Source organism: Paramisgurnus dabryanus, chromosome 10 (assembly GCF_030506205.2).
Source record: "Paramisgurnus dabryanus chromosome 10, PD_genome_1.1, whole genome shotgun sequence".
In the NCBI taxonomy this organism is placed as follows: domain Eukaryota; kingdom Metazoa; phylum Chordata; class Actinopteri; order Cypriniformes; family Cobitidae; genus Paramisgurnus; species Paramisgurnus dabryanus.
This window is the reverse complement of record NC_133346.1, coordinates 6,827,835-6,854,955: the sequence shown is the minus strand read 5'-3', so window position 1 is coordinate 6,854,955 and position 27,121 is coordinate 6,827,835. Positions and strand designations below refer to the sequence as shown.

At 36.0% G+C, this 27,121-nt stretch overlaps 3 protein-coding genes across 4 annotated transcripts in view; 2 read left to right on the top strand and 1 right to left on the bottom strand.

Annotated features, from left to right (window-relative positions):
• gdpd5a (glycerophosphodiester phosphodiesterase domain containing 5a) overlaps positions 1 to 6,331 on the bottom strand; it is a 28,560-nt gene extending 22,229 nt beyond the window's left edge. Inside the window, exon 1 of one of the 2 annotated variants that reach the window (XM_065260839.2) lies at positions 5,965 to 6,331. The gene's annotated coding sequence lies outside the window, so the exon portion shown is untranslated. The remainder of the gene's footprint in view (positions 1 to 5,964) is intronic. The other variant, XM_065260848.2, reaches the window with a different exon arrangement.
• Positions 6,332 to 11,704: 5,373 nt separating this feature from the next.
• On the top strand, positions 11,705 to 17,126 carry serpinh1a (serpin peptidase inhibitor, clade H (heat shock protein 47), member 1a). The gene is made up of 5 exons (XM_065260861.1): positions 11,705 to 11,856; positions 14,214 to 14,804; positions 15,703 to 15,801; positions 15,916 to 16,148; positions 16,236 to 17,126. The coding sequence occupies exons 2-5, from the start codon at positions 14,228 to 14,230 to the stop codon at positions 16,536 to 16,538; spliced, it is 1,212 nt and encodes a 403-aa protein (XP_065116933.1). The 5' UTR covers positions 11,705 to 11,856; positions 14,214 to 14,227; the 3' UTR covers positions 16,539 to 17,126.
• A 914-nt stretch (positions 17,127 to 18,040) lies between these two features.
• On the top strand, positions 18,041 to 26,844 carry acer3 (alkaline ceramidase 3). The gene is made up of 12 exons (XM_065260875.2): positions 18,041 to 18,152; positions 18,479 to 18,807; positions 21,016 to 21,126; positions 21,545 to 21,597; positions 21,777 to 21,829; positions 23,266 to 23,347; positions 23,745 to 23,780; positions 24,328 to 24,386; positions 25,852 to 25,953; positions 26,032 to 26,136; positions 26,224 to 26,269; positions 26,348 to 26,844. Exons 2-12 carry the CDS (start codon positions 18,705 to 18,707, stop codon positions 26,399 to 26,401), a joined length of 804 nt encoding a protein of 267 aa, XP_065116947.1. The 5' UTR covers positions 18,041 to 18,152; positions 18,479 to 18,704; the 3' UTR covers positions 26,402 to 26,844.
• Positions 26,845 to 27,121: the final 277 nt, after the last annotated feature.

Here is a 27,121-nt window from a genome sequence, read left to right as displayed (position 1 = left end):
AAGAAACTGCAACTTGTTGTGTATAATTTGAGAAGACCAGCAATGATGGAAGTAAATAAACAGCGACTTTTGATGCAGTTTGAGTTAAATCACTCCTCAATTTGGCTCATCTTTGTTTTCACCGTCACAAACGGAAATACTTATGACGCAGTTTTTTTTACCTGACGGGAGGGGTTCTGGTGGACCAATCACAGCGCTGTTAAAATTTTTGCGAGGTGCGCGTCAGGCTACGCAGAGCTATGCACAGGCTACGGATAGCCTACGCCAAACTCTGCACGACTATAAATCAGGCTTTAGACGATGACATATTTGTCCTGTGGCAGCTACCGTAGCTTCTCATTGAATTTCGAAATTGAGGTTGGTTGTAATTCACAATCTTACCAATAGATGCCGCTAAAAACACATTACACCTTTAAAAACTAAGAAAACACTTAGGAGGAAACATAAAAAATTGTAATGTTATGTTATTTTAAACATATCTAAGAAGTCAAACTAGAATCCCCCTGCCAATTCCTGGCGTGTATGGAACCATACAGCCCAACAAAGAACCTTTATTTTTAAAAGTGCATGCAACATAAGCTAGGGGCTGATGTTCATACTAATGCCCTAGTTTGTTAGAAAACTCTATTTGCATAAACTGAAAACTTTTGCTAAATTCAAATGATCTGTAGTGTATTTTGCAGCAGGACCGTAACTTGGCTAAAAGACAATTAGCTTTCGGTTGGTTAAGAAACCAGAATATTTACTTACTCTTTACTGTATATGAGGAAATATATACTTATGATGGTATACTGTGTTGAAACAGTCAAATAAAGGTGCTACATGATGCCATACAAGAACAATTTTTGGTTGTTTGGTTCCACAAAGAAGTGGAAAAAGTACTCAGGCTTTAAAAAGGTAAGAAAGAAATGGTTCTTTTAAGAACCTTTGACTAAAAGGTACATTGGGGAACCAATAATGGTTCTTTTATAGCATCTGTATAATAATACACTTCTCAGCAAGCAATTTTGCACTTAAAAAGAAAACAAACAGCCTTTCAAACATAGTGAAGATGTCTAGGCTAAAACAAGATTTTATAAACATCGGTCTAACCATAGCCCAAAAATAAATAAATAGATGATACCAACACCTTGTAATAACTCTTGACTTTGCTTACACCATCTCGCAAGTTATTTTGGCAAAAACAACATGTATCCCAATTCAAGTTTATTTTGGCTAGAAGTGAGTTACTCATATCTGGATTATTTTGGGTCTATAGTTAACCTAGACGGTGAAATGATGGTATATTGCTTGCTGGTTTTGATCATAAACAATCTAATGATTCACTAAAATTGCCAGATTTTTCAGAAAATCTGAACATACTTCTACCGTCATATTAACACATTCTTCGCAAATGCATTAAGAGCAAACACACAGTTTGTCTTGAGTTAGTGTATATGTGTGTATCCAGCAACTGTGTGTGTTTTTGTCAGCTGTGCTGGTATGAGGGCTTCTGGCTTCAGTCGGTTTCCATGACACTGAGCCTTCCAGAAGCTTTTCAGATGTACAAAAGCCTGAATTCTTCATCATAGGGTAAAATAAGTTCACTGGTCTGAGTCTCATTCCGGGTCTGATTTCAGACTTTCTTCCCCTTCAACAGCCACCGGACTTTCCCGACAGGTACGAATGCCAGCGACAGGAAGCTTCTTTTGTCTGCTTAATTTCCTGTAACGGTTCAGACCCCCTCCTCAAATGAATAGAGCCCCACATGTTTCAAATGTCACCACAGAACTACTTTAAAAAAACGTGAATGATTTTGACCAATAAAACAGCTTCCGATAAACAAAATGATTTATTGTGCTCTGACCACATCATTTGTTTAACTATTATATACGCTGCTTACTAGGACAGACCGATGTTCTCCAAGTTAAGGATGTGGAACCAAGAGAAGCAGCTGGGTTAGCGGGAGATTTGTGTGGGCTGTGGATTGCATGGGTTTGGATCCTTGCAAGGTTTAGAACACCTAGAACGCCTATTTGTATTTCCTGTAATGTTATTTTTGAATCAGCCAAAAGCACAAACATGTCTACATCTGACAGCAAGCTGAGACGGCCAAGCTTCAAAGCTCCCCACTTCTTTTAGGTATTTCAAAGCAACATGCGCCCAAACATACTCATTGTTTGATCCTGATCGGGATGTACAAAATGTACCTGATGTCAGCTATTTGGGTCAGAAGTCCTGCTGACAGAAGTGGAATGAGATGTTAAGGTCTACCAGGCTAGAAAAATGTCATAATATTTTTCAAATGACGAATAATGTATCATTATGGGGTGAAAAATTCCCCCTGTTAATGATTTCTTCATGCTTTAAAATAGCTTGAATGTAACTGTACACCCTTTGCTTATTTGGTATAAACGAAGCAATAAATCTGGGAATTAGTACCGCCTCTACTCATTCGCACTAGCTTGAATCATAGATATAAATATATGCAAATTTGTCCCCGCCTCCACTAATTCACACCAGTTTGGACCATAGATATATACGTACATAGTTGCTACATTCGTCAGTTTCAGACACAGCTGCTAAAGAGTTGTTCACATTTTGACGAAACCATAACATTAAATATATTAACATCCACACCACAAGACAATAACGATTACTTTATATTCATGTTCATTCGCTTGTGTGCCGCAGTACCTTTAATGGCATTAACTAATATTATAGATATCCACTGATTAAAAACTATGCTATTGTTTACTAGGGATGCACCGAAATGAAAATTTTTGTCCGAAACCGAAAAACAGTGTGAATCCCAAACAGCGCTCCACATAAAAACGTTACGTTTTTTACATTGCTTTATTCGCAAAATATATGTTAATGGACTACAGTATGAGCAACATTAGCGCGATTCTCTCTAAAGTTTACACATCAAGAGTTTTGATCTTTGAAGGGCATACTGTGATGATCACATCTGGACCGGACACATTCAACCGCATGTGCCTCTGTGCGTACAGAAAGCTGCTCACTTTAGCGCCTTTTTGGGGTTAAATACATTCACACCGCAGACCTGTTGATTCAGTCAAGCACGTGCAGGTCGCGGTTTCTGTCTGCGTCATCACAACATTTCGGCCGTATTGTTTCGGTGATAAAAGTCTTTCGGCCGAAAACCGAAAATGCTCTTTTGGGCCATTTTCGGCCGAAAATTTTCGGTGTCCGAATATTCGGTGCATTCCTATTGTTTACATGTTTAAATATGCTGTTACCTAAATAGGCTTTAACTAGCATATGTTCTCAGCACGCTGTGTTTTGCGTATCTAAATTAGGGCTGCAAAAACGATTAATCGTTACTAATCGTTTGCAGAAAAAAGTTTTTGTTTACATCATATGCATGTAGAAAGACTCAGATATAGTATCTCTGGTAACATTGATAAATTTGAAGCTTCCTGGAGGCCTCTTCTCAATCACCTGTCAAAAACTAATGATGCAATGACTTAAAAGTTTTTTCACTGTTATTTTATTGTCATTTTTGTTGACCTCTATTTTCAATCTGACTGAATTTTTTTTTGACTTTCCTTACTTGTGTTTTGGTTTTATCGTCAACTGCAAACATGAATCTAGTTTTTTTATATTATTTTTTATTTTATTTTATTTTTTTATTTTATTTTTTGTGTATGTGTGATTTTGCGTATGTATTTGTTTCTGTCATGTGATTGTACTGTTTATCTGTCTGTAAATTTGAAAATACAACAATAAACATAATATTAAAAATAATAATAATAATTTAAAGAAATAAATCTATTTATATATTAAGTATTAATAATTATATATAATATAAATAATATTTAAATATACAATTTTTATACACATGTGAATATTTCTTACAATATACTTGCATCTGTGTGTATTTATATAAACATAATTATTATACACAGTACACACAGATATATGATGTAAACAAAAACCTTTATTCTGCAAACGATTAGTCGCAATTAATCGTTTTGCAATCTATCCTATTTTTCTATTGGTGTAGCCAATGTAGTAGAGTAAAACATTACTTAGTAAATTTTACTGCAAAAGCGCTGGATACCTCACATAATTTTATGTTATGGACCTCAAAGCTTCACTACAGTCATCTGTCATTTCAAATACACAAGCGCTTTAAATTCGAATAGATTTGATTGGTTGGCAATGGTTTATTGATCAAAGAGATCCCAACAATATCGTTCCAGTTTTTGGAAAACATGTCAAAATCACCACATAGACATATATAAAGAACAATAAAAACTTGATTTTCACCACAGGGGCCTTAAAAAAAAAAAAAAATTGCCAATAAACTAAACTCATTCCATTCACAAACGTATGCGATTCAATGATCTTCATTTTTGATCAAGTCCAGAAAGTGAGAGCGAGACAAAGCTCTCATTACTTTTAGCAGACATGAAATGATTTCTATTCACGGACTCATGCATGATTTAAAAGTCTTAAAATACAGAGAAAGTTCATTATTGTACATCTTATGATCAGACAGAGAAGAAGATCAATGATTCAGACTTTGAGAAGTTTCTATGGGAAATCATCCAACAGGTTTGACAGAACCATCACAGACAAAAGGATTTAGTTTCCCAGGAACAGAACAAGTCCTTTGTAATGAATCTTCATTGGTGGGCCCTCTGTGGATCTTTCCAGATAATCTGACCTTCATTTATCTCTTCACTTTCTCTTTTCAAAAGACACCTTCCTGGGCAAATCCACCTGCTCGGATAAACAACTCTCCTAGTTGGATTTTAAACATAGAGGATTGTTGTGGAAAGCCCATAATGACAGTATCTGACGTAGCTGTCATAGCACAAATGAAATGTGATATTTTGGCAACCCAAACAAAACACAACACCATATTTATGTCTCAGAATTACTGCTGACAGCAAAATAAAGGCGAGTTCAGACTCAGAAATGCTTTGCTATGGATCGAGTTCACAGTTAAAAGTGAATGACATCAACAGTCAGTGTTGTTCATAGTGCACAGCACTTTCATTTCGCCTGCTGTTTGTGTTTTCTGTTTGGACGTTTACTAAGGAGAGAGGACGACAGAACTTCTTTTGAAACGTAAAAAATACTGTTTTCATAAAATTTGTCTTCGCCCTGTAAACTCATAACAAAAATGTGTCAGTTTTGTATGCCAGTGGATAAACAAGACTTTAGTACTACTAACACTTGAAAACAAAAATCTTTCACTAGAACGGCAACCCAGAAAACGTAGAAATAATGTGCAAAACAGCCACAACTACACAAAACTAGACCTATATATATAAAACACTTTTTGTGTGTTTGCAGCACTTTTCATTATTAATAAAGATTAATAAAATGTCAAAACAAACAAACACACACACGTACTTGACTTAAACATTATTCAAACAAACAGTATAACAACAACATTGCATCACAACAACAAGCTGGTCATTTAAATAAGGAGGAACCTGAGAGGGTTATTAATGTTTTTACAAAAAGCATTAGGTTTTGGCATTAACCATGGTCTTGCTACAGCAAGCAACCATAGTTTAACCATGACAACTGTAGTAAATGGAATAGCAAACTAATGGCAATCAATCCACCAAAAGCAACGTTACCACACTTTTACTATAATAAAACCATGGTTAATTTTCATAGGAGAAGGGGCAAAAAATACCAGCACACAAGCATGTCACACATGCATCTAACCTTAACCAATTAATTTAGTAGTGCAATGTTATTTTATGAGGTATATTTGAAATAAGACTGTACATTCAGTATTGTGTGATTCGTCAATATACCGTAGTATTACCATCTGATCATGACCTCACTGTGTCATTGTTGTACGAGATAAACATCAAATAAAATCAACTTGTACACACTTACTTATATATGTGATATAATATATATGACATAATATGCAAATCCTGCGAATGAATGTACTACATATAGTGTGATAGTAAACTTATCCACACTCACCTTCTCTCTGGCAAGGTGAACAGCGCAGGTAACTCCGTCTTTATTCCTCCTTGTTGCGCGTGTCTGTGTAGGCTACTTCTATCTCGCAACTTTTATTCGAAGCACATTAACAAACTCACCCGAACTCAGCACTCAATAAAATAAAGTGGTGCCATATTAGTGAAAATAAATAACGTTAAACCTAAGCTTATTGAAAGTCACCGTAAGTGTAAAGCGCTCACGAATTCTGTCTTAAACTCGCTTTAAAATCGGGCATGATCTCTGGCGAAAGGATTTAAATAAATTGATACGATGTCTGAACGCTGTGTGTTTGCATGTCTGAGATCCAAGTTCCAACGAGGACATTCAGCACAGATCGGAGGCGGACAAGTAAATCCATCCGATCTCCCGTGGGAGGAGCCACGCGTCCCGTGTGTTCGACTTGACGCGGCGCAGTCTGATCAGTATATGACTTCAAGGTAACGCGAGAGCGAGTGGGAGTACAGCTTTCGAAACGCTCTCGCGGTACTTTGATGTCGGACAGCGCAGAGCCGCGTGAAGTTGAACACGCATCTTCTCCTCTTCATGATAAACCATTCCAATGCATGTGTACGGTTTACCTGTATATTTACGTTGAACTTATAAGTTTGATACGGTAGTTATACGGTAAATACTTGTTAATTAATACGATCTCAATACACGAAAAGCGTGTTTATCAAATTCATGGACAAAAATTCTAATTCATGAAAGAGTAATTTCAGGTAAAGTGGTACACTTCTTGTAAATGAAATTAATGGAAAAGTGTCTAACCCTGCTTTACTTTAGATACAGCAGTCGTTAACGAAAAACAAATTATCTCTTGAAACTTTAAAAAGTAAATACACATACCTTAACAATAAAGCACGTGGTTGGGCATGATAATCCAGAAATATTTTTGTTTTTATTTTTATAGTGATCAGATTACTTTTTACTGCTTAAGTTTGTTAAACATTGACAATAAGGCAACCGTAAAAATTTCCCACTTTTCCCCAGCTCAAGTACCTGGGCTGATGGAAGGTTTTATGATGGACACCCCTGTCAGTGGCTGCTTATCCAGACTACAGGCAGAGGGCCAAAACCACACACGGCTTCTATTCCCGGATGATAGTGTGAGATTAGCCCATGTCCTGGGCCAAACTTGCATCACATCCTTCTAATCTTTTCAACCTACCAGTGGAGGGAAGTTGTAATGTGATTTTCACCATAAAAACAAACTTTTCCAGAACAGCCGAAGCAGTTTTTTAGTTTTACATGTGAAACTAGCGGCACCTTGTGGCCAAAGATGAAACAGCAAAAGTCAAACTGCTGTTTTTATGGTGATATAAATGCTATGGTGCTGGCAGATGTTTTCTACTGATTTCTCTTAGTTTTATGAATGAGCCTTAACTCTGACACATAACCAGAAAGTTGTAGTACCATCCCGTAGTGATGGGAGAAACGAAGCTTTTCGAAGCTTTAAATCTATTAAACCAAGCGCTCGAAACACGTAAATATGGCGCCACATGCTGGTGAAAACATTGTAAAGCAACAAGATCGCAGTCTAACCATTTGACACTCTACAAAACAACTGCAAAGGGTTTTCTAAAAATACGTTTTTAATTAAGCCATTAAGTAAAAGTGTAGGCTATTCTGTGTTTTTAGTTTTATTTAGGCAGGGCAAACAAGTAGGCAAAATGGTCTGATTCGAGTTCACACTGGTCAACGGGTTCACTTTGTGATTAACTCCCCCCTAGTGGTCAACCATCGGATTTTCGAAACGGACACGGGCCGTTTCTCAATCCGAAGGCTGCAAGGTCGCATTTGTAGACTGCATACGTCATCAGTGTCATGAGTGTCTTACTTCAGAATATTAACAATTATAAAGCTGACTTTTATTCTTAGTTAACCATATATTGTTGTGATAAGCTTATGACTTGCGAATGTGCTCAGTTTACTAAAATAAACCAGGCTTGATGAAGTATGCAGCCTGCATATGCGACCTCCGGAGGATTGAGAAACGGCCAGTTTGAAACGGTTGTGGCTAGAAGGGATACAGTTACGGCCAAAATCTCGTGATACCTCGCGGGATGAGCCCTATCCTACCAACATCATGCGAGATTTGGGCGTAGCTGTATCCTCTCTAGCCATAACCGTTTAAATCATAGATATGTATATAAAGCCTTTATATACATATCTATGGTTTAAATCACACTCTGAATCACTGATTCGAAACAAAAGATTCGTAAATATTAAGAAGCTTCTTTAAGCAGTGCTTCGACCACATCGTCCATTACTACCATCATGTATACACATATGCTCTTTAGCAGAAACACACAATGACTACAAATAATCAAAAGTGTTGAATACCCATAATGAAAGGTGTAATTTTCACATTTTTCCACAAGAGGTCGCATTCATCTCAATTTTATGGGATATAGGCTACATACAATATTTAATATTGGTGTAAATTCCCTTCACTTTATTTAGCGTTTAAAATGAGTTTTGCTTTTAAATTATGTAGTAATAAAAAAATCTCGTGAACATTCCTGCTTGAAGTTGAGGAGGAACCACATGACATTCCCACGCTTGGAGGAGGAACATCGCTGTAGCTGGCTACGTGCCTTCTTTCTCCTGTCCTATGGGAGAAACAAAACATTACTCATAACAACTGCATCTGCTAAGAACATAGTCTACATGTAGGCAGTTTAAGAACCAAGAAAGAACAGTATTTAATGTACAGTAAGGTCACAGAACAGGTTAAAAGGATAAATCACTCAAAAATGAAAATTCTGTCATCATTTAGTCACTCTCATGTTGTTACAAACCTGTAAAAATTTCTTTATTCTAATGAACACAAATTAAGATATTTTGAGGAATATTTGTATTCATGAGCCCCATTTACTTCCATAGTTTTTTTCTACTATGAAAGTGAATGGGGCTTTACGAACATTTTTGGTCACGAACATTCTTAAAAATATCTACCTTCGTGTTCATCTCATCAAAGAAATTTATACAGGTTTGTAACAACATGAAAATGTGTAAATGATGATAGAATTCTAATTTTTGAGTGAACTAGCCCTTTAATATGGGTTTAGACATCACAGGTTAAGGTACAGAACAGGGTCTCATGGTGAGATACCATCTACTTTGGATTTGCCTCGCGTCAACAAATGAACCGACAACATCTTGCACGTGCTAAAAGAAAAATTCCTTTGCTGTCTGTGAAGGAAAAGCACACAATCGTTGGGCATGTCTCCAGCACTGATCTGAACCTGTGATAAAGCTTATTGCACCAGGAGAAGACATATTAGCTAGACCACAAAACTTTAACAGAACATCATAAACATCCACCCTAACCTAGCAGACTGATCTAAATGTTTTCAATATTTATTTATTTAACCTGTTGCGATGTAATATTTCTTCTACCAGGTCATGATGAACAGAAACTTTAAATCAAGACAGATTTGAATCAGTGTGGTCCTTTGATAGACTTCTGTCTGTGTTTTAAAAACAAATGCATTTTTATGGACAGCATTTTCTGCATGATATGACCCCTGGAAATGGTTATTTATGGATAGATCAAGTAAACAGGTGTGGAAAGAAAGCTGTAGCAGGAAGTGCATCCTGTCATTTGCCTCATTGTGTATATACATATGTCTTCTGCATTTGTAGCAGTTCAAAACACATTTGTAACATGTTTAATATTTACAGTAATGTTTGTAATTTGTTTATAATAAATAAAGTTTAGAAAGGAAGAGTTTGATCTGATACAAATAAAACGGCATCCAGAAATACAGGAATGATTTCTTGCAAAAATGTGGTTGAGTTCCATAGTGATGAAATAACTCTCTCACTTTCCCTTCATAGTTGGTCATAGTTGTTAATAATCTGACAGTCTGTCTGGGTGAAAGGTGATCAGGAAACATAATAAGACACGTAAAGCAGGTAATCTGAAAGAAAACATAGATGAGATGACTGAACTGAGCCGCATTCCTTTAGCATTCTGATGGAGGAGGAATGTCATTGCCATCAGCTGCGTTTTCACTCGTGTTTAAACAGTGGCCTGAAGGCATGAGCTTTCAAAAACATTCACCTATAATGGTTTTTATCTTTAAACTTGTGTTCATGTTAGCTGGTATTGAAGGGTGCAGCATTTAAAAGTTAATGATGATACAAATCTACAAATAAATAAATAAAATACAAAAGAGACACTTTAATAGCTCAGCTGTTTTTTATGGAGAGACCTGAGATCACATTGGGAATAATATTTTAACTTTTGCCAATTTTGACTTGCGTTTCATATTCTTTCAACTGAGAAATAAACCTAAATCATACTTGTGTGTCGTGCATTGCAAAAAATATATACTTAGTATTTTGTCTCTTTTTCCAGTATAAATATATTTAGATACATTTACTTAATAAGCAAAGAGACAAGTCTAACACATGTAAAAATATCTTAAAAAAATTAATTCCAGTTTTAACTTCAATAAACAATCTTCTTATCCCTCAGCAGATATTTGTACTTGTTTTAAGCATAAAAGTGCTTGATTTTCTTTTTTTCTTCAAAAACAATCCCCTTGGTTACTTTCAATAGCAGGGGACTATTTGCGGGCAGTGCATAATATCATTACGCCTGCTGCAGCCATGTTACGGCAGCAAAGTCCTTGATTATTACGCCAGTTTGAGAGTATAGTTCCTAGCATATCTGCCTAGAAAATCGCAACTTTTAATTTTCCGTCGGTCTTAGTACACGATGTAACTACAGAAGAGTCAAGTTTTAAATAGGAAAAATATCGAAACTCTTTGGTTATTTTTTAGGGCGATGCTAATGGTCTAATCAGATTTAATGGATTGTGCTAAGCTATGCTAAAAGTGCTAGCGCCAGACCCAGAGATCAGCTGAATGGATTCCAAAACGGTAAAAATCAAATCTTTAACTATAGGGGAGCTGGAAAATTAGCTAATTCTTTGTAAAAAGGTGGAATGTCCATTTAATATTTTAGGTAAATGGCATATCAAGTAAATGTATCAGTTATGTTTTTTGTATATTTATGATGAACATCAAGACAAAAAAAACTAAGATGTTCATTTGTAATGTGCTCTGTTTTAGAGATCTCAGTACTGTCACAAACTTTGCAAAGATACAATCATTAGATTTTGTTAGTCTTTCTCATATTTGTATAGCAGCCTATAGTAATGCTTTTAAATAACATCAATATGAATTAGTTTAGTGCAGTACATTTTCATAATTGTATTTTCTTAAAACTCAACTAGACAGCATGTTTCGCACAGAGGACACAATGCATGTTTTGTTTCATCTGCAGGCCCAGACACGACCAACTATAAACGTGGCACACAGAAGAGAGAGAGGCAGATATGGGGAGGGGGTATAACCAAAGTAATCTGTTAATCTCAAAGACAAAACATGCATTTTACACCTTTGTTATTATATTTTCATTATACTATTGTGCACTTTTCTGTGTGTTACACTTTTCTTACTCCGTATTATATCATAATGACATCATCAAGTTTTCAAAGTTACTTTAATTCTTCATAGAACATCATTGGATTCTGAGCTAGCATCATGTAACATTCACACTCCTGAATTGCACCAATATATCTCCTTACATGAAAAACCCTTTATTTTCTTTCAGAGCCATTGTGTACGTGTGAAAGAAACAGGGTCAATTTCTGCTGTCTTTAGGACCTGGAGGAGGGTCCAACCAAGGCAGCAGTAACTGGATCTAGGGGAGGTCTCAAACAAACCGAATCTTTATAATACTCCATTCCCGACTTCCAGAAGTTTCTTTTCCATACTATAAAGTCTACATGAAGGATTTGTCGTCGGGGAAAGACAGTTCAGAGAGGTTGTGAAAGGTTTTGGGAGCTCTGAGAGGTGAGTAACAGATGTTACAGATGTGAGAACTTTTGCTTTTGGAGGTTTCTATTGCAGCACAAGCGAGTCAATCAAAGAGGTTTTAAACAGCGATGTTACATGCACTTAAATGCAGTTTTTCTAATTCTGAAAAACATAGATGCTCCTTGGAAACTTTTTTTATCATTTCACTTAAAGCAGAGAAAGCGTACTATTATAATACTATTATAAAAAGACGTGCATGCTCCGTTACAATGGCATTTTTTGATGATGGATTGTAAAGGATTTCAATGCTGTAAAACTGTAAAAGTCTCTCTGAGGTTTGCTCCTTTGACTCGCCCGGATAATGGCCGTCCATGTGTGGGTTAACAGGTCATTGGGAAAGAGGGTGAGGGGTACGGTGCATTTTGAGGGTGAGCTTTATTGGCTGTTTATTGCTGGAGGGGTGGGAAAAATGCCACACTCGTGTGAGAAGAACTTCCTGCCATCCTGGCAGTGCTGATTCACTGATCTGAGATCTGTGTCTGGAGAAGGCATTTCTCTATACACACAGTATATGAATGGATTTGTAAATGCTGCACTTCTGACAAACGCCAAAAACTTACTGCATTTACATTTCTGCATTTGCTGTTATACAAATCGACTTACAGTGCATTTAATCTATACATTTTTAAGAAGTATTTGTGCTCCCTTGGGATCAAACCTTTGACCTTTGAATGCAATGCTCTGCCAGTTAAGCTACCCTATATGAAAATTAACCAAGTTTAGTAACCATGTTTTAACTATGTTTTTTGAAAACCACGGTTTACAAAACCACACTGAAAAAAAGAATTCCGTAAAAAACGGTAAAATTCCGTATTAAATACAGTAAAATAACGAAATTTTCCGTAATACAAAATACAGTTTTTTCTATAATTTTACATGTTCATTTTGTGGTAACCATGGTTTTACTACATTAACCATGGTTTTTTGCTTTTTACAAAAATTTGTGTCATCGAAACAAATGTTTATGTGTATGACTTTTCATAATATAATCACGGATATTCGAGGAATATGGCTTACTTATATGGAAAAACATGAGGGGTTAGTAAGATTACTGTGCACGTGGCACTTATGTAACATTTATTCTGTACATGTCTGCTGGACTCTTTCTTTTAGGATTTGAGGCCTGCTATTAAAGGCCTGTGGGATTTCAAATTGGTAGCTTTGATGTATCTTGGCACGATTCTCAGTTCTGTTGCGGTCAGGATATAAAGACTTAGCATACAGCTTTTTAGAAATTCAATGATTTTGTTACTACACTCCTCCAAAAGGGTTCGTTGTGTTGGTCTATGGTTCCATAAAGAACCTTTAAAGGATTAATAAATTTTCTTAAAAAAAAAATGCAGATAATTTACTCACCACCATCTCATCCAAAATGTTGATGTCTTTCTTTGTTCAATCGAGAAGAAATTATGATTTTTGAGGAAAACATTCCAGGATTTTTCTAATTTTAATGGACTTTAATGGACACCAATACTCAACAGTTTTAATGCAGTTTAAAATTGCAGTTTCAGAGGACTTTAAACGATCCCAAACGAGGCATAAGGGTCTTATTCTAGCGAAACGATTGTCATTTTTGACAAGAAAAAAAATGCACTTTTAAACCACAACTTCTCGTCTTCCTCCGGCTGTGTAACGAGCCAGCGTGTCCTCACGTAATTGCGTAATGACGTCAAAAGGTCACGTGTTACATGAAACGCACATTTGCAGACCATTTTAAACAGTAAACTGACACAAAGACATTAATTAGTATCGTTCGACATAAAACAACGTCGGAACGGTCCTCTTTCTCCACACTTGTCAACACTGGGGCGTAGTTTTGCATACGTCATCCGTGACCTCTTGACATGATGACATATTACATGAGGTCGCGCTGGCACGTCACAGGTCCGGAGGTATTTTTTATTTTTCTTGTCAAAAATGACAATCGTTTCGCTAGATAAGACCCTTATGCCTCGTTTGGGATTGTCCTTTGAAACTGCAATTTTAAACTGCATTAATACTGTTACGTGTTGGGGTCCATTAAAGTCTATTAAAATGAGAAAAGTCCTGGAATGTTTTCCTCAAAAAAACATAATTTCTTCTCGACTGAACAAAGAAAGACATCAACATTTTGGATGACATGGTGGTGAGTAAATTATCTGGATTTTTTTTTAAGAAAATTAACTAATCCTTTAAATGTAATATAAAAAGGTATATAAAGGTGAAGAAGAGACGGTTCTTTCAAGAAGGGTTCTTTGGGTAACCAAAAATGGTTCAATGTGACCAGCTTTATTTAAGAGTATATCATCTTTGAAAATCACTGTTAGATGATTAATCATTATGATTTCCCACAGGCTGTAAAAATACCATGTTACTATCAAGCGTGGTTCTCCTGTGCCTGCTGGCCACCATAAACGCGAACAAAACCCTCAGCAGCCATGCCACCATCCTGGCAGACAACAGCGCCACGTTGGCCTTAAACCTATACCACAACATGGCAAAAGAGAAAGATATGGAGAACATCCTGATTTCCCCCGTGGTGGTGGCCACATCTCTGGGCCTGGTAGCCCTTGGAGGGAAATCGGATACCGCTTCTCAGGTAAAGACAATTCTTAATGCTGCTAATGTAAAAGATGAGCATCTGCACTCCGGACTATCCGAGCTTCTCAACGAAGTCAGCAATTCAACGGCGCGTAACGTCACCTGGAAAATCAGTAATCGTCTGTACGGGCCCAGCTCGGTCAGTTTCGTCGATGACTTTCTGAAGAGCAGCAAGAAGCATTACAAATGCGAACACTCCAAAATAAACTTCCGCGACAAGCGCAGCGCGGTGAAGGCCATCAACGACTGGGCATCGAAGTCCACGGACGGCAAGCTGCCCGAGGTGACCAAAGATGTGGAGAAGACGGATGGAGCCATGATCATTAATGCAATGTTTTATAAACGTACGTCTTTACCACTTTTATTATTTAAAGGGATAGTTCGGCCAAAAATGATATTAAACCCATGATTTACTCACCCCCAAGTTGTCCGAGTTGCATATGTCCACGTTTTTCAGACAAACACATTGTCGGATATTTTAGAAAATGTTTTAGATCTTTCAGTTGATTAAATGTAATGTTACGGGGTCCACGACCTTCAAGTCCAATTAATGTGCATCCATCCTTCACAAAATAAATCCAAACGGCTCCAGGATGATAAACAAAGGTCTTCTGAGGGTAATCCGTGCGGTGTTGTTGTAGAAATATCTATATTTAAAACTTTATTAACGAAAATAACTAGCTTCCAGTAGCGCCGCCATCTTAGACTCCTCTGTATTCAGGAGAGAGTATTAGCGTAGTGTACGCACTTTTCTTAGTGACGTATGACAAATTCGGAGGGCGGGGGCACAGAGCAGCAGCAGAGTAGCCTCCGTAGGCTGCGTAAGCTCTCATCCTGAATGCGGACACGACTAAGATGGCGGAGCTACCGGAAGGTAGTTATTTACATTAATAAAGTTTTAAATATGGATATTTCTACAACAACACCGTGCGAATTACCCTCAGAAGACCTTTGTTTATCATCCTGGAGCCGTTTGGATTTATTTATGTGAAGGATGGATGCACTTTTTGGACTTGAAGGTCGTGGACCCCGTAACTTCACATTTAATTAACTGAAAGATCTAAAACATTTTCTAAAATATCCAAAAAATTTGTTTGTCTGAAAAACGATGGACATATGCAACTCAGACAGCTTGGGGGTGAGTAAATCATGGGTTTAATATCATTTTTGGCCGAACTATCCCTTTAATGGTGTACGCGATTTTTCGAAAAACTAACATGCGGTTCTCTTCTCTCTATCCAGCACACTGGGATCAGCAGTTTCATCATAAAATGGTGGATAATCGCGGTTTCATGGTGCATCGCTCTTACACTGTATCTGTACCCATGATGCACCGCACAGGTGAGAACGTGAAACATTTGTGGTAGCATAGTGGTTGAACTTGCTAGCAAATGATAGTTGGTAGACAAGTTGGGCAAATGCAAACTGCTAACTACAGCAAGCTTTGTCTTCCAGGGATTTATGGATTTTACGACGACGAAGCCAACAGTCTTTCGGTTTTGGAGATGCCGTTGGCCCACAAGATGTCATCTATAGTGTATATCATGCCATATCACGTAGACTCTTTGGAGGGGGTGGAGAAACTCCTCACACGTAAACAACTGGAGACGTGGACCGGAAAACTGGAACAGAGGGCCGTCGCCGTGTCCCTTCCAAAGGTCAGCATGGAGGTCAGCCACAACCTGCAGGTATGTGCAAAGTCTGAAATAATTTAATTTAATAGACGGTATATTTTTACAAAATGGGTTAATGAACGGGTTCATGTCCTCTTGCAGAAACATCTGGCGGACCTGGGTCTGACTGAAGCTGTAGATAAAACCAAGGCTGATTTGTCGAAGATCTCAGGGAAGAAAGATCTTTATCTTTCCAACGTGTTTCACGCCTCCGCCATGGAGTGGGACACTGAAGGAAATCCACCCGACAGCACCGTCTATGGTACTGACCAGATGAAGAATCCCAAACTTTTCTATGCTGACCATCCTTTCGTCTTCCTGGTGAAGGACAACAAGACAAACTCCATTCTGTTTATTGGCAGGCTGGTTCGACCGAAGGGTGACAAAATGAGAGATGAATTGTAATTCATGAGCAAGCTGTAATTTAAATGCGTGTGGATGAGATTACTGTGTCTGTATTTGTGCACATTTTGTGGATGTGTTAGCATTTTAAAAGGGGAGGAGAGTGGAAGTTAGATCTTTGGACCACATGTATGTCCGTTACGTTTACTTTCAAACGTGACTTAACGTGTTTTGTAATGTTTTATGTTAGTGCACACTCCATGTCATCAGGCTCACCTGAGGTTTGGGATGTTTTCTGAGAAGGACAGCATGCTTATATTAAGTATGATCTCCAATAACTGTACTTTAAAGCTACACAAACAGCATTCTGCTCAGGGGTTTCTATTTGTCGATGAGATTTCATAGCTTGTTGACCACCCATGCCTACACATGGTTTCTACAAATTGTGTCATGAAACATTCCTCTTAGTAGTGCACACTTGTGTTTGTACTGAATAACGTGTCTGCACTAGAGCCTTGCATATGAACGTGTCTGCATATGAGCCCACGTTTGCACTGCATTCGGCTTCTCACTGAACACACTGTACACAAACACGGTTGTCAAAAATGTTGGTTTGTTTTCATTTTTTAATAAAATCAGCATTTTTGAGAATGCAGTGGTTCATTTCATTTACTGAAGCACCTTAGTATACGACAACGCATGGGGAGTATGTAGTGGAACACAAGAGCATGTCGTAATGCAACTCACATTGTGATAACAATGGGCTTTAGAAATGTTTACAAAAAAATATAGTACTAGATTTGCCCAACTATGAATTAAAAGAGCTTTTTAATTAAATAATTAATGTACTTAAAATATTACATTTGAAACATTTTTAACCTTTTTTATAAAAAAAAGAGGTTGAAATCATGCCACGTATGTTCAAGTCTTAAAAAAAATCATCTGGCGACATCTAGCGGCCTTCACTGAAACTGCATTAAAACTTACTGACACTAAACTAGACTACAAAGCAGCAAAAATCTCTGCCATCTGAGCTTATCTGATTAGAAAAAATGAACTGAACACAGAAAACATACCGATATATATCGTTTCTTCAACTGTATAAGACATTAAGGAGACTTGCTATTCAAAAAAACAGGTTTGTCTGTCTGGTCACACATATCTGATCACATGTTTTTCATCGCACATCAAGGTGTTTTACCTTAAACCCACAAAACGTATAAATGCCGTGATGAAAATCACAAGTGTGGGTGTAAAAGACCCACATCTGCTGTCTGTCGATCTTCCTGCTTTTTCACATCTGACATATCTTTTTTATCTGAAACTCAATAACTATTACTTTAACCAACATTACATGAACGCTGCAAAAGAAACAACAATGCACTTTACACTACAAACACTCCTTTTACCTTTAAAACCATAACAAATTCTTCCATGTAGTAATTTCGGGTCTTTTACCAGTAGATTTAATGGTGTTTTAATGGTTCCCATCCGGATAACGTCCCAAAACATGTTGGGACAGCGCGCTGCCGCTTTAAATAACCGCTTGCCTCGCGCTTCCGCATGAGTAGCGACAGGAACATGTCGCAACGTAAATCTGCCTTGACTTTTTTAAGGCTCCTGGGATGTCTTTCTATCCCAATTCAGGTGTTTTAAGTACACATTTCGTGATATGAGGTACGTGCTCTTTAGATTTTGATTGGCTGTCAGTGTCTGTTGCTAAGCATCGAGGCATAACATAACCCTGCCTCGTTTCACACTGCGCACATTTGGCAGCGGTGCAAACCCTCATGGTTTCATTCATTTTAGGTATATCCCTGCTTCTGTACAACAATTATTAAACGCTCCTACGTTAAAAGCGGGGTTTATGAAGGAACACGTGATTTAGCGCAGCGTGAAACCCCTTAAAGACCATTATAATTATTTCCATTAAAACCAATGCAATTGTCTTTGTAATTATTGTATCCACTTGAATATCTGTGACGGTTCTATTGTTTTTGCAGACAGTGAACGTCATGATGATTGGTGACTATTGTTAAAATATTGCAACACCCATCAGAATAATCTAAGTTAAATCGGAAAGAATGTGGACTTTTGCTGACGTACAATAGGTATTGTTTGTAGCACAACTGTAGGCAAGTTCAGATTGGATGGAGCTCTGAATCCGTTACCGTGTGAGCAACTCCTCCCTCCGCACGTCCGACCTTTGAGATCTCCGTCTATATCATCATGGCTCCGGCGGCGGACAGACCGGGCTACTGGGGCACGCCGACCTCAACCCTCGACTGGTGTGAGGAGAATTATGTGGTCTCGTATTACATCGCGGAATTCTGTAAGTACCTTTAAACGTTACGCTTCTGTACGGGGCACGGGGTCTGTGGACGTGAAATACAGTAAACACGGACGTGAGAGTAGAATTATCACAACCTACTACGGAAAAGTCGTATCTTAATATTCATGACGCGAACGTTCGCTATTGGCCGATTAGTATGATACGTCATCTTTATTGTTAATATTAATGAGTCAGTTCCTTACCATTGGAGCATTACGATGCATCGTCAACCCGGCGTTATTAATATTAAAAAGCTACGCATTAATAATTTAAAGTTAGAAGCAACGGCAGCATAACGTCATTAAATGTATAGGTCTGTACCACAGTAGGATTAGAAACCGGGAGAGGCCAGCGATCGTCCGGCTGTGCGTGTATTTAAATAATAAAGCATAAAAATAATACCGGAAATAACATGAATGAAAACCAGTTCGTGCTGCTTGTAAATAGCGAGAAACGGACGATACTGAATTGTATTGATAATGAATAGAAAGACGTGCCTTAATATTCCCATATTGGACGTATTCTTTAAAGTATGTAAACGCTGTGGTATATTGATTTGGTAATCGGTACCACAATATTACCACATGCTACCATTATTGTACCAGGGTATTATCATAGTGCATTTCTGTAAAGGGTAACACAACATTGCCCAAATACTTGTAAGCTAAAACACATACAAGTTTTTTTGCTGCTAGTGATAAATGTCATATAATAAAGGTGTTATATATACAGGTGTTCATGTAGCTCAGTTGGTATAGCATTGCATTAGCAACATAAACGTAATGTGTTCAATTCCTATATAACACAGACTTAATTGTATTTATTTGTTTATTTAGTTACTTCAAAAGGAACAATTTACATAACATCAACAGATGTAAATGTACCCAAATTAGCCAGAAGGCTAGTTTTTATTGGTAGTCCATTTGCATTAACACGCTACTGGGCCAAGAAGCTAAAAAGGAAAAGATAATCAATTAACTATAATAACAATCCAACTAAACAACAAAATAATAAGAAAAATAACAATAAAAGGTACAACTTCGGTGTTCACACTGCTAAATACAAAGAATCAGTTTCTCAAAAACAACACATAGATTACCTAGGAAACCAAAACATTTGTTATTTTCGACGAGGCATTTGTTCAAGAGATCAGTTTAGCAACTAGTCAGACCATTAAAAAAACGAAACCGGAAGTAAGGTTCGGATCCAGACGTGTATCACGTGCGTCTGATGAAACCATCTATAATAAATCATAGATATGTATAATAAAGGCTAGATGTGTTACGGCGGAGTCTCTAACGTCATCACCTGGCGGCCATCTTACCACAGGGAGCTCGCTAACTCATAGCATTGTGTTTTAATGGTGCTTGTACTTTTAAATGTCCATAACTTGCTCAATTTTCTACCGATTTTCTAATGGTTTGGTTTCTTACAAACGTTATTAATGTGGCTATAATTCTGGATGCTTTAACATGTTTCATGATTTTGTTTTTGTATAAGTATGTATTGTCATAGGTACATCTTTGATGTTTATAACAAACCAAACCATTTGAAAATCGGTAGAAAATTATGCAAGTTATGGTCATTTAAAAGTACATGCACCATTAAAACACAATGCTACGAGTGAGCGAGCGCCCTGTGGTAAGATGGCCGCCAAATGCGGACGTTCCACTCAATTGGCCAATGGCCAGCAGCGCGGGCGAGACATCTAGCCTTTATTATGCATATCTATGTACTAAACTATGTGTTAATGTACACTTTTTAACTAATACTGAGAAAATGTCTAACTTGAATGAACCTCAGCTAATAGTCACTTTAATAAATGGCAGAATGAAAATAAATACATTTGTATGTAATTACACACTAAATTCCCTCCAGTCTATTTCATATATATCTTCATTTCATTACGCCTCTTTAGTAAACCTTAATGAGTATTTACTGACCCATCTTGATAAGGGGTGTTTGCATTTGGTCCAGCGGGAACCTGTTGCCTATGAAGGAATGTGCTATGTATTCAAACAGTGACACAAAGGCCTGCATGCACTCTGTTAGCTCTCAAACACAGGTTTGGCTTTTGGACAACGAAGGACAATGAGTTACAATAACAGTTTGACAGCTGTTGGTAGAGCTATGCCTCTAGTTTGAATCAAGTTTATGAATCAGTGAATCATTCATACTGAATCATTTAACACTGTTTTCTTTTTGCAGGGAACACGGTCAGTAACCTGATTATGATCATCCCTCCCATTTTTGGAGCCATTCAGACGTTTAGAGATGGACTGGAAACACGCTACGCATGGGCATTTTTAGGACTTGCCGGTAAGAAACGATACAAAGCATCATTTACACATATATAAGCAATGAAGTACGAGAGGCTGTGCTGTTTAGTGAAATAATGCATGGCTGAAGGGCGTTGTCATTCAAAGGGTTAGGAAGTAGCCTCATGTACTTTATTGCTTTTATAAAAACGGTTCCCACGAAATACAAATATTAAAGGCAAAAATATGCAACTTTCAATAAGTAAAATCACTAAACGCCTTCCTTCCGCTGGAAAAAATAGTCCCTGGCTGACTGCTCAGTGATACACAGAATCGTTGGGTGTAGCGATCATAGCTGTGATTTATCATATTATTAAATAAAACACAGCTACTGACCAATCAGAATCAAGAAGTGGACCTGACTATTTAAACTGTTTAAACTAAAAGTCACCTCCTATCTATTTTATGTTTTGTTCCAGCTGTTGGCATCGGCTCGTGGAGTTTCCACATGACATTACAGTATGAAATGCAGGTAAGCCCAATTGTTTTTCAGCTTCTTAACTTCCACTGTATTGTTTCGAGCAGACCGGAAGCTTTTCACTTCCAGTTTCACAGAGCCACTTCTCTAATGGCGTGTGCCTAAAGCAATAGAGATCATTTACAAGAGCGAGACACAAATGCTGTCGATCTCTGAATTGTCTTTTGCTTTAGTTGCTGGATGAGCTGCCGATGATCTGCATCTGCTGCGTTTTCGTCTACTGCCTGTAAGTCAAGCTTTGGCACACTTGCAAATATCAATAATGACACACTACTTGCTTTCACCTTTTACCTATGATCTTACTGCAAGCTTTAAAAGACATTTTAGGAAAAAAATGTATTTAAAAAATAAGCAGCAGATCTATAATAAATAAGTATTGTGTAATTGTAGGACGAACCCCATGTGTGCACATGCTTTTATTGTCCATCACTGTTTTGGGTTAATGTCTGTGAATGGGAATATTACTATGGAGGACCACAAGAGTCATGCAAAATGTAATAAAGAACTTCAATATTTAATAACTACCTGGACAATAAAAATAGCAATTAATAGATTTGTTTAAAAATTCATTAATTAATCTATAAATAAATAGACAAAGTTATAAAAAAAACATTATGTAAGATTTTATTAGGCAATAAAAAGTGAGATTATGAAAATAACGTAGAAATGAAATATTAATCCATTAATAAATAGTTCAAATTAATATAACAATTTATAAAAACAACATAAAATACTCAATTAGTTCATCATTTTAAATTGCATTTATAAATTCTTAATTAAATAATGGAATTTCAAAATGTATTTCAAAAAGCGATTTAAAAAGAGAAATAAATATCTGGATTTATAAATTGAATTACAAATACAGGTTTAAATTAGGCATTTAAAAGGGCATTTCTGTTTAACTTTTCTGTTTTCATTTTCCCAATGATTCTCCTTATTCTTTTCGCTATTGGATTTGCTTTTCGTTTTAGCCTCTCTATTTAGCTTTTCCGTGACTCTTTGGGTCCTTGCAAATGGTCAAATGAGAAATGCAAATTAGCTATGGCCAGGAGGATGTAACAAGCTCGCTGATTGGCTCTGATTGTACGTCATGCACAGATTTATAGATCTCAGATGAGGACCCAAAGAGTCACGGAAAAGCTAAATAGAGAGGCTAAAACGAAAAGCAAATCCAATAGCGAAAAGAATAAGGAGAACCAACGGGGAAATGAAAACAGAAAAGTCAAACGGAAATGCCCTTTTAAATGCCTAATTTAAACCTGTATTTATAATTCAATTTATAAATCCAGTTATTTTTTTCCCTTTTTAAATCGCTTTTTGAAATACAATTTGAAATTCCATTATTTAATTAAAAATTTATAAATGCAATTTAAAATGATGAACTTATTGAGTATTTTATGTTGTTTTTATAAATTGTTATATTAATTTGAATTATTTATTAATGGATTAATATTTCATTTCTATGTTATTTTTATAATCTCATTTTTTATTGCCTAATAAAATGTTACATAATGATTTTTTTTGTAACTTTGTCTATTTATTTATAGATTAATTAATGAATTTTTAAACAAATCTATTAATTGCTATTTTTATTGTCCAGGTAGTTATTAAAAATGTATTATTACATTTTGCATGACTCTTGTGGTCCTCCATATATTACAGGTATGAATGCTTCAAGCAAGAAGGAGTGGTTAACTATCTCTCAATAGGACTTTTACTGACCTTCAGTATTAGTGTTAGTGTGGTAAGTTTACATTGCTGTTCAATTTTTGATAACACAATGATACTTTGGACACTAAAGCCAGACTACAAAACTGAGTTTTAAATCATTCCTTTATTCCTAACACTGCACATTTATTTTGAATCCCAGTTCAGGTCATGGATAATTTGGAAAATTTGGTGTGCGGTAGTTAATGCCTAAACAACGCCTGTGGTTATTCTGCCAGTACACACAAATTCTGTGTGTACCTGAAAGCAACATCCAAATGACCTTGCTACCAGTTGGTTTAAGTTTGCGAAAAGGTTTATTTGCAGATTTCACACGGTTTGGCTTAAGTGTCCAAATAATGCAATATTTATTTATTTATTTTGGTAGATTTTACTCTTCATTTTTTCATACATTTAATATTTAATTTTTGTAGATTTACCTGCTATGGAAAGAGCCGGTATTTCATCAGGTGAGGCCTTACTGTTTACTATAAACTTTATTGTATAAACTCACACACTGTGCAATGTAATATGTGACTGCCTTTGAAATCCAGTGTAAAGTCTCTTAATTTTATTTAATTTTATTTTTATTTACTTCATATAATCTTGGATGATTTTATGTAGAAAACAGTATTTTTTTTTTTTACAAAAAATTACTTTATCTGGGTTTTCACAAATCCCTTCATCAACAATGCATTGTTCTCTTCATTGCTGCTTATAAAAGTATCGTCTAGTTATTTCATGAAACATTTTTTGGTAATTTTTTCTTGATGGTCAGGTGCACTTGATGCATGTAAGAAAGTGTTTTATGTAAACTCTCATCTGCCAGTGTATGTTCTGTATCTATTGTGTAATGACAGTTGGCGGTTGCTTTATATGGTACTTGAGCTTCTGTAAACACTGTGATGCCATTAACAACAGCATACAATCACAGCTCAAACAGTCCTTTCATATACATTATGCATCAGATAGGGATGTATTCTATACACAGGCTAAACGCTTTTTTACTTTCCCCAGGTCATGTATGCCGTACTGGTGGCTTTCTTGGTGATACGGTCTGTTTTTATAGTCACATGGTGAGAAAATGCATCTGATTATAATGTGTGTGTGTGTGTGTGTGTTTTAGAGTTAGTGGGAATTGCCTATGGTGTTAGTTCCCCAAAAATACATGAATGAACATCACAAAAATAAAAAATCACATGTCCTCTCAAATGTGATTCATGTATGAGGGTGGAGCAATCATCAAATAGGATGCACATTTCACCGATGTCTGATATTCAAAAATTGTCCCACATTAGGGCATACATTAGTTTTTACTTTAGTTTTATTAATATTTCAAATTAGCTTTCTTTTTTATTTATAGTTTGCATGTTAATTTTTGTTGAATTTTAGCAACTTTAATCTTTTTTCTATTATTATTATTATTTTTATTATTATCATTATCATTATTATTACGATTACGATTATTATCATTAGGCTTTTATTATAATTTTTTTCAAACTAAATTTTTTGCTATTTAAGTTACATTTATTTTATTTACAAAAGTCTAAAATTCATTCCACAAATTTTTCCACATTAGGGCAGTTCATCCTATATTAGTTATTACTTTAGTTTTAATAATATTTCAAATTAGCTTTCTTTTTTATTAATAGTTTGCATGTTAATTTTTGTTGAATTTTTAGCAACTTTAATCTTTTTTTCTATATTGTTGTTATTATTATTATTATTATTATTATTTTATTACGATTAGGAATACGAATACGAATAATTATTATTATTACTATTACAATTATGATCATTAGTCTTTTATTATACATTTTTTCACACTAAAATTATTGCTATTTAAGTTACATTTATTTAAGTTTTAGTTTTGCTTCACTTAATAATTTTAATGGCTCAAACTTATTTAATTTTTTATTGCTAAGGCAACATAAGTTATTCAACTAATATGTAGGTCTATAGTTTATTTGATTTCATTTAAAATGTTTTTAATTGTTTTAGTTAATGATAATAAACATGGTGTGTTTGTTAGCTCACATAAAAGCGCTAAAAATCACATAATCTCTCTAATGTTTATTCATGTATGTATAAGGGTGAAGCAATCATAAAATAGGACGCACATTTCACAGAAGTCTGAAATTCAAAAATTGTCCCACATTATGGCAGTTCACCATACTTTAGTTATAATAATATTTCAAATATAGCTTTCTTTTTTATTTGTAGTTTGCATGTAATTTTTTTTTTTTATTTTAGCAATTTTGCTATTCACTTTTGTCTATAATAATAATAATAATAATAATAATTATTTTTATTAATCTTTTAGTATAATTTTTACAATAAAATTATGGCTATTTAAGTTACATTTTTAAGTTACAATAAAATTTGCAAAGGCAACATAAGTTATTCAACTAATATTTAGGCCTATATTTTATTTGATTTCATTTAATAGGCTATAAATGTTTTTAATAGTTTTAGTTACTTATAATAATCCTGATGTGTTTGTAAAGCGCTCTACATAACTAAAAATTGTTTGTCTTGTAGGGTCTATCCTTGGCTCAGAACCCTCTGCTTTACATCTTTAAGTGTCTTTCTGCTTGGATTCGTATTATGGAACATTGATAACGTCATGTGTGACTCTCTCAGGTATATATATGGATATTTAATCGAAATATGGAGTTACTGTGTTAACCAATTAACATTATTTGTTGCTGTTTTATTCAGAGCCACACGGCACCGACTGCCTCCCGTCATTGGGGCGGTTACACAGCTCCATGCATGGTGGCATATCCTAACGGGTTTTGGATCATATTTACACATACTTCTCAGGTACGTCCAGTAAAAAATCTTGCTTGTAAAGTTGACGGAATCAGTATAACATTTAGGTAAAGACAGATTCTCTTTTGTTTTTCTTAGCTTACAGATTCGATTGACCTACCTCAAGCACAGACCAAAAGTTAAGGTGAGTGCATTAGGGATTCATTATTTAGGTCACTTTCATGACCAGAGTTATTAAACCAGCTTATATCAATGTGTTTAGTTTTTATGTGGCGTTTGGCCGGTGCTGCACATTGAATCCCAGAAGACGAGTTGAAAGGGAAGGAAAGGAGGAGGAGATGGACCAATCAGAGAACTCATACAGACAAGAAGTCCAGCCAATCAGCTTCAGCGGCAGCAGGAAGTGACCAGCGGCTATCGGTTTGGTTCCCGCGTTCCTCTCTTGGCTTCTTTTGGCAAGTGCATTTACTGTGTGAGAAAGCTGCCTGAGGAAGAAAATTATGTTTTTTTTAGTTTATTTTAGATTAGAGGTTTTTGGTTATGATTTTTGCACGATTTATATAATATCTGAAGGTTTTAATAGCTTGAGCAAAGCCCAAAATGGCAGCCAAAAGGTTTTACGTGTCAGATAGTTCACGTATTAATTTTATGTACTGTACCTGAAAGTATCATCATTGTATATGGGGTTATGATACATTTGAACTACATTTTATCATGCAAAATTGTTAAATAGTTTTTTTTAAATGGTCCTTAACTCTTTAAATTAGAGATCGACCGATATATCTGTTTTCCGATATTTTCCCCGATATTTGAGCATTTTCCGATGATCGGATATCTGTTTTGTAATATCGGATTGACCGATAAACAAGAAAATTGCGCGCTGGACGCATCTGAGGAGAGGAGCTCACAGCAGCAGCAGCGTGCACAGCAAATATGACGGCGGAGTGACGCGACTTTATTAAAAGGACTTTGAGTATACTTACTTTGCATATGAGGCATTTATAGCACAGCTTATTTGTGCATTAATGTATGTTAT

What these genes read in the sequence shown, in the direction of transcription:
- serpinh1a (XM_065260861.1), top strand. Translation starts at nt 14,228, where the DNA reads ATGTTACTATCAAGCGTGGTTCTCCTGTGCCTGCTGGCCACCATAAAC. An exon ending in ACCCATGATGCACCGCACAG is followed by an intron (nt 15,802 to 15,915) that starts GTGAGAACGTGA and finishes TTTGTCTTCCAG; the next exon opens with GGATTTATGGATTTTACGAC. An exon ending in AGGTCAGCCACAACCTGCAG is followed by an intron (nt 16,149 to 16,235) that starts GTATGTGCAAAG and finishes GTCCTCTTGCAG; the next exon opens with AAACATCTGGCGGACCTGGG.
- acer3 (XM_065260875.2), top strand. Translation starts at nt 18,705, where the DNA reads ATGGCTCCGGCGGCGGACAGACCGGGCTACTGGGGCACGCCGACCTCA. An exon ending in TCAGTATTAGTGTTAGTGTG is followed by an intron (nt 23,348 to 23,744) that starts GTAAGTTTACAT and finishes TAATTTTTGTAG; the next exon opens with ATTTACCTGCTATGGAAAGA. An exon ending in AGCACAGACCAAAAGTTAAG is followed by an intron (nt 26,270 to 26,347) that starts GTGAGTGCATTA and finishes CAATGTGTTTAG; the next exon opens with TTTTTATGTGGCGTTTGGCC.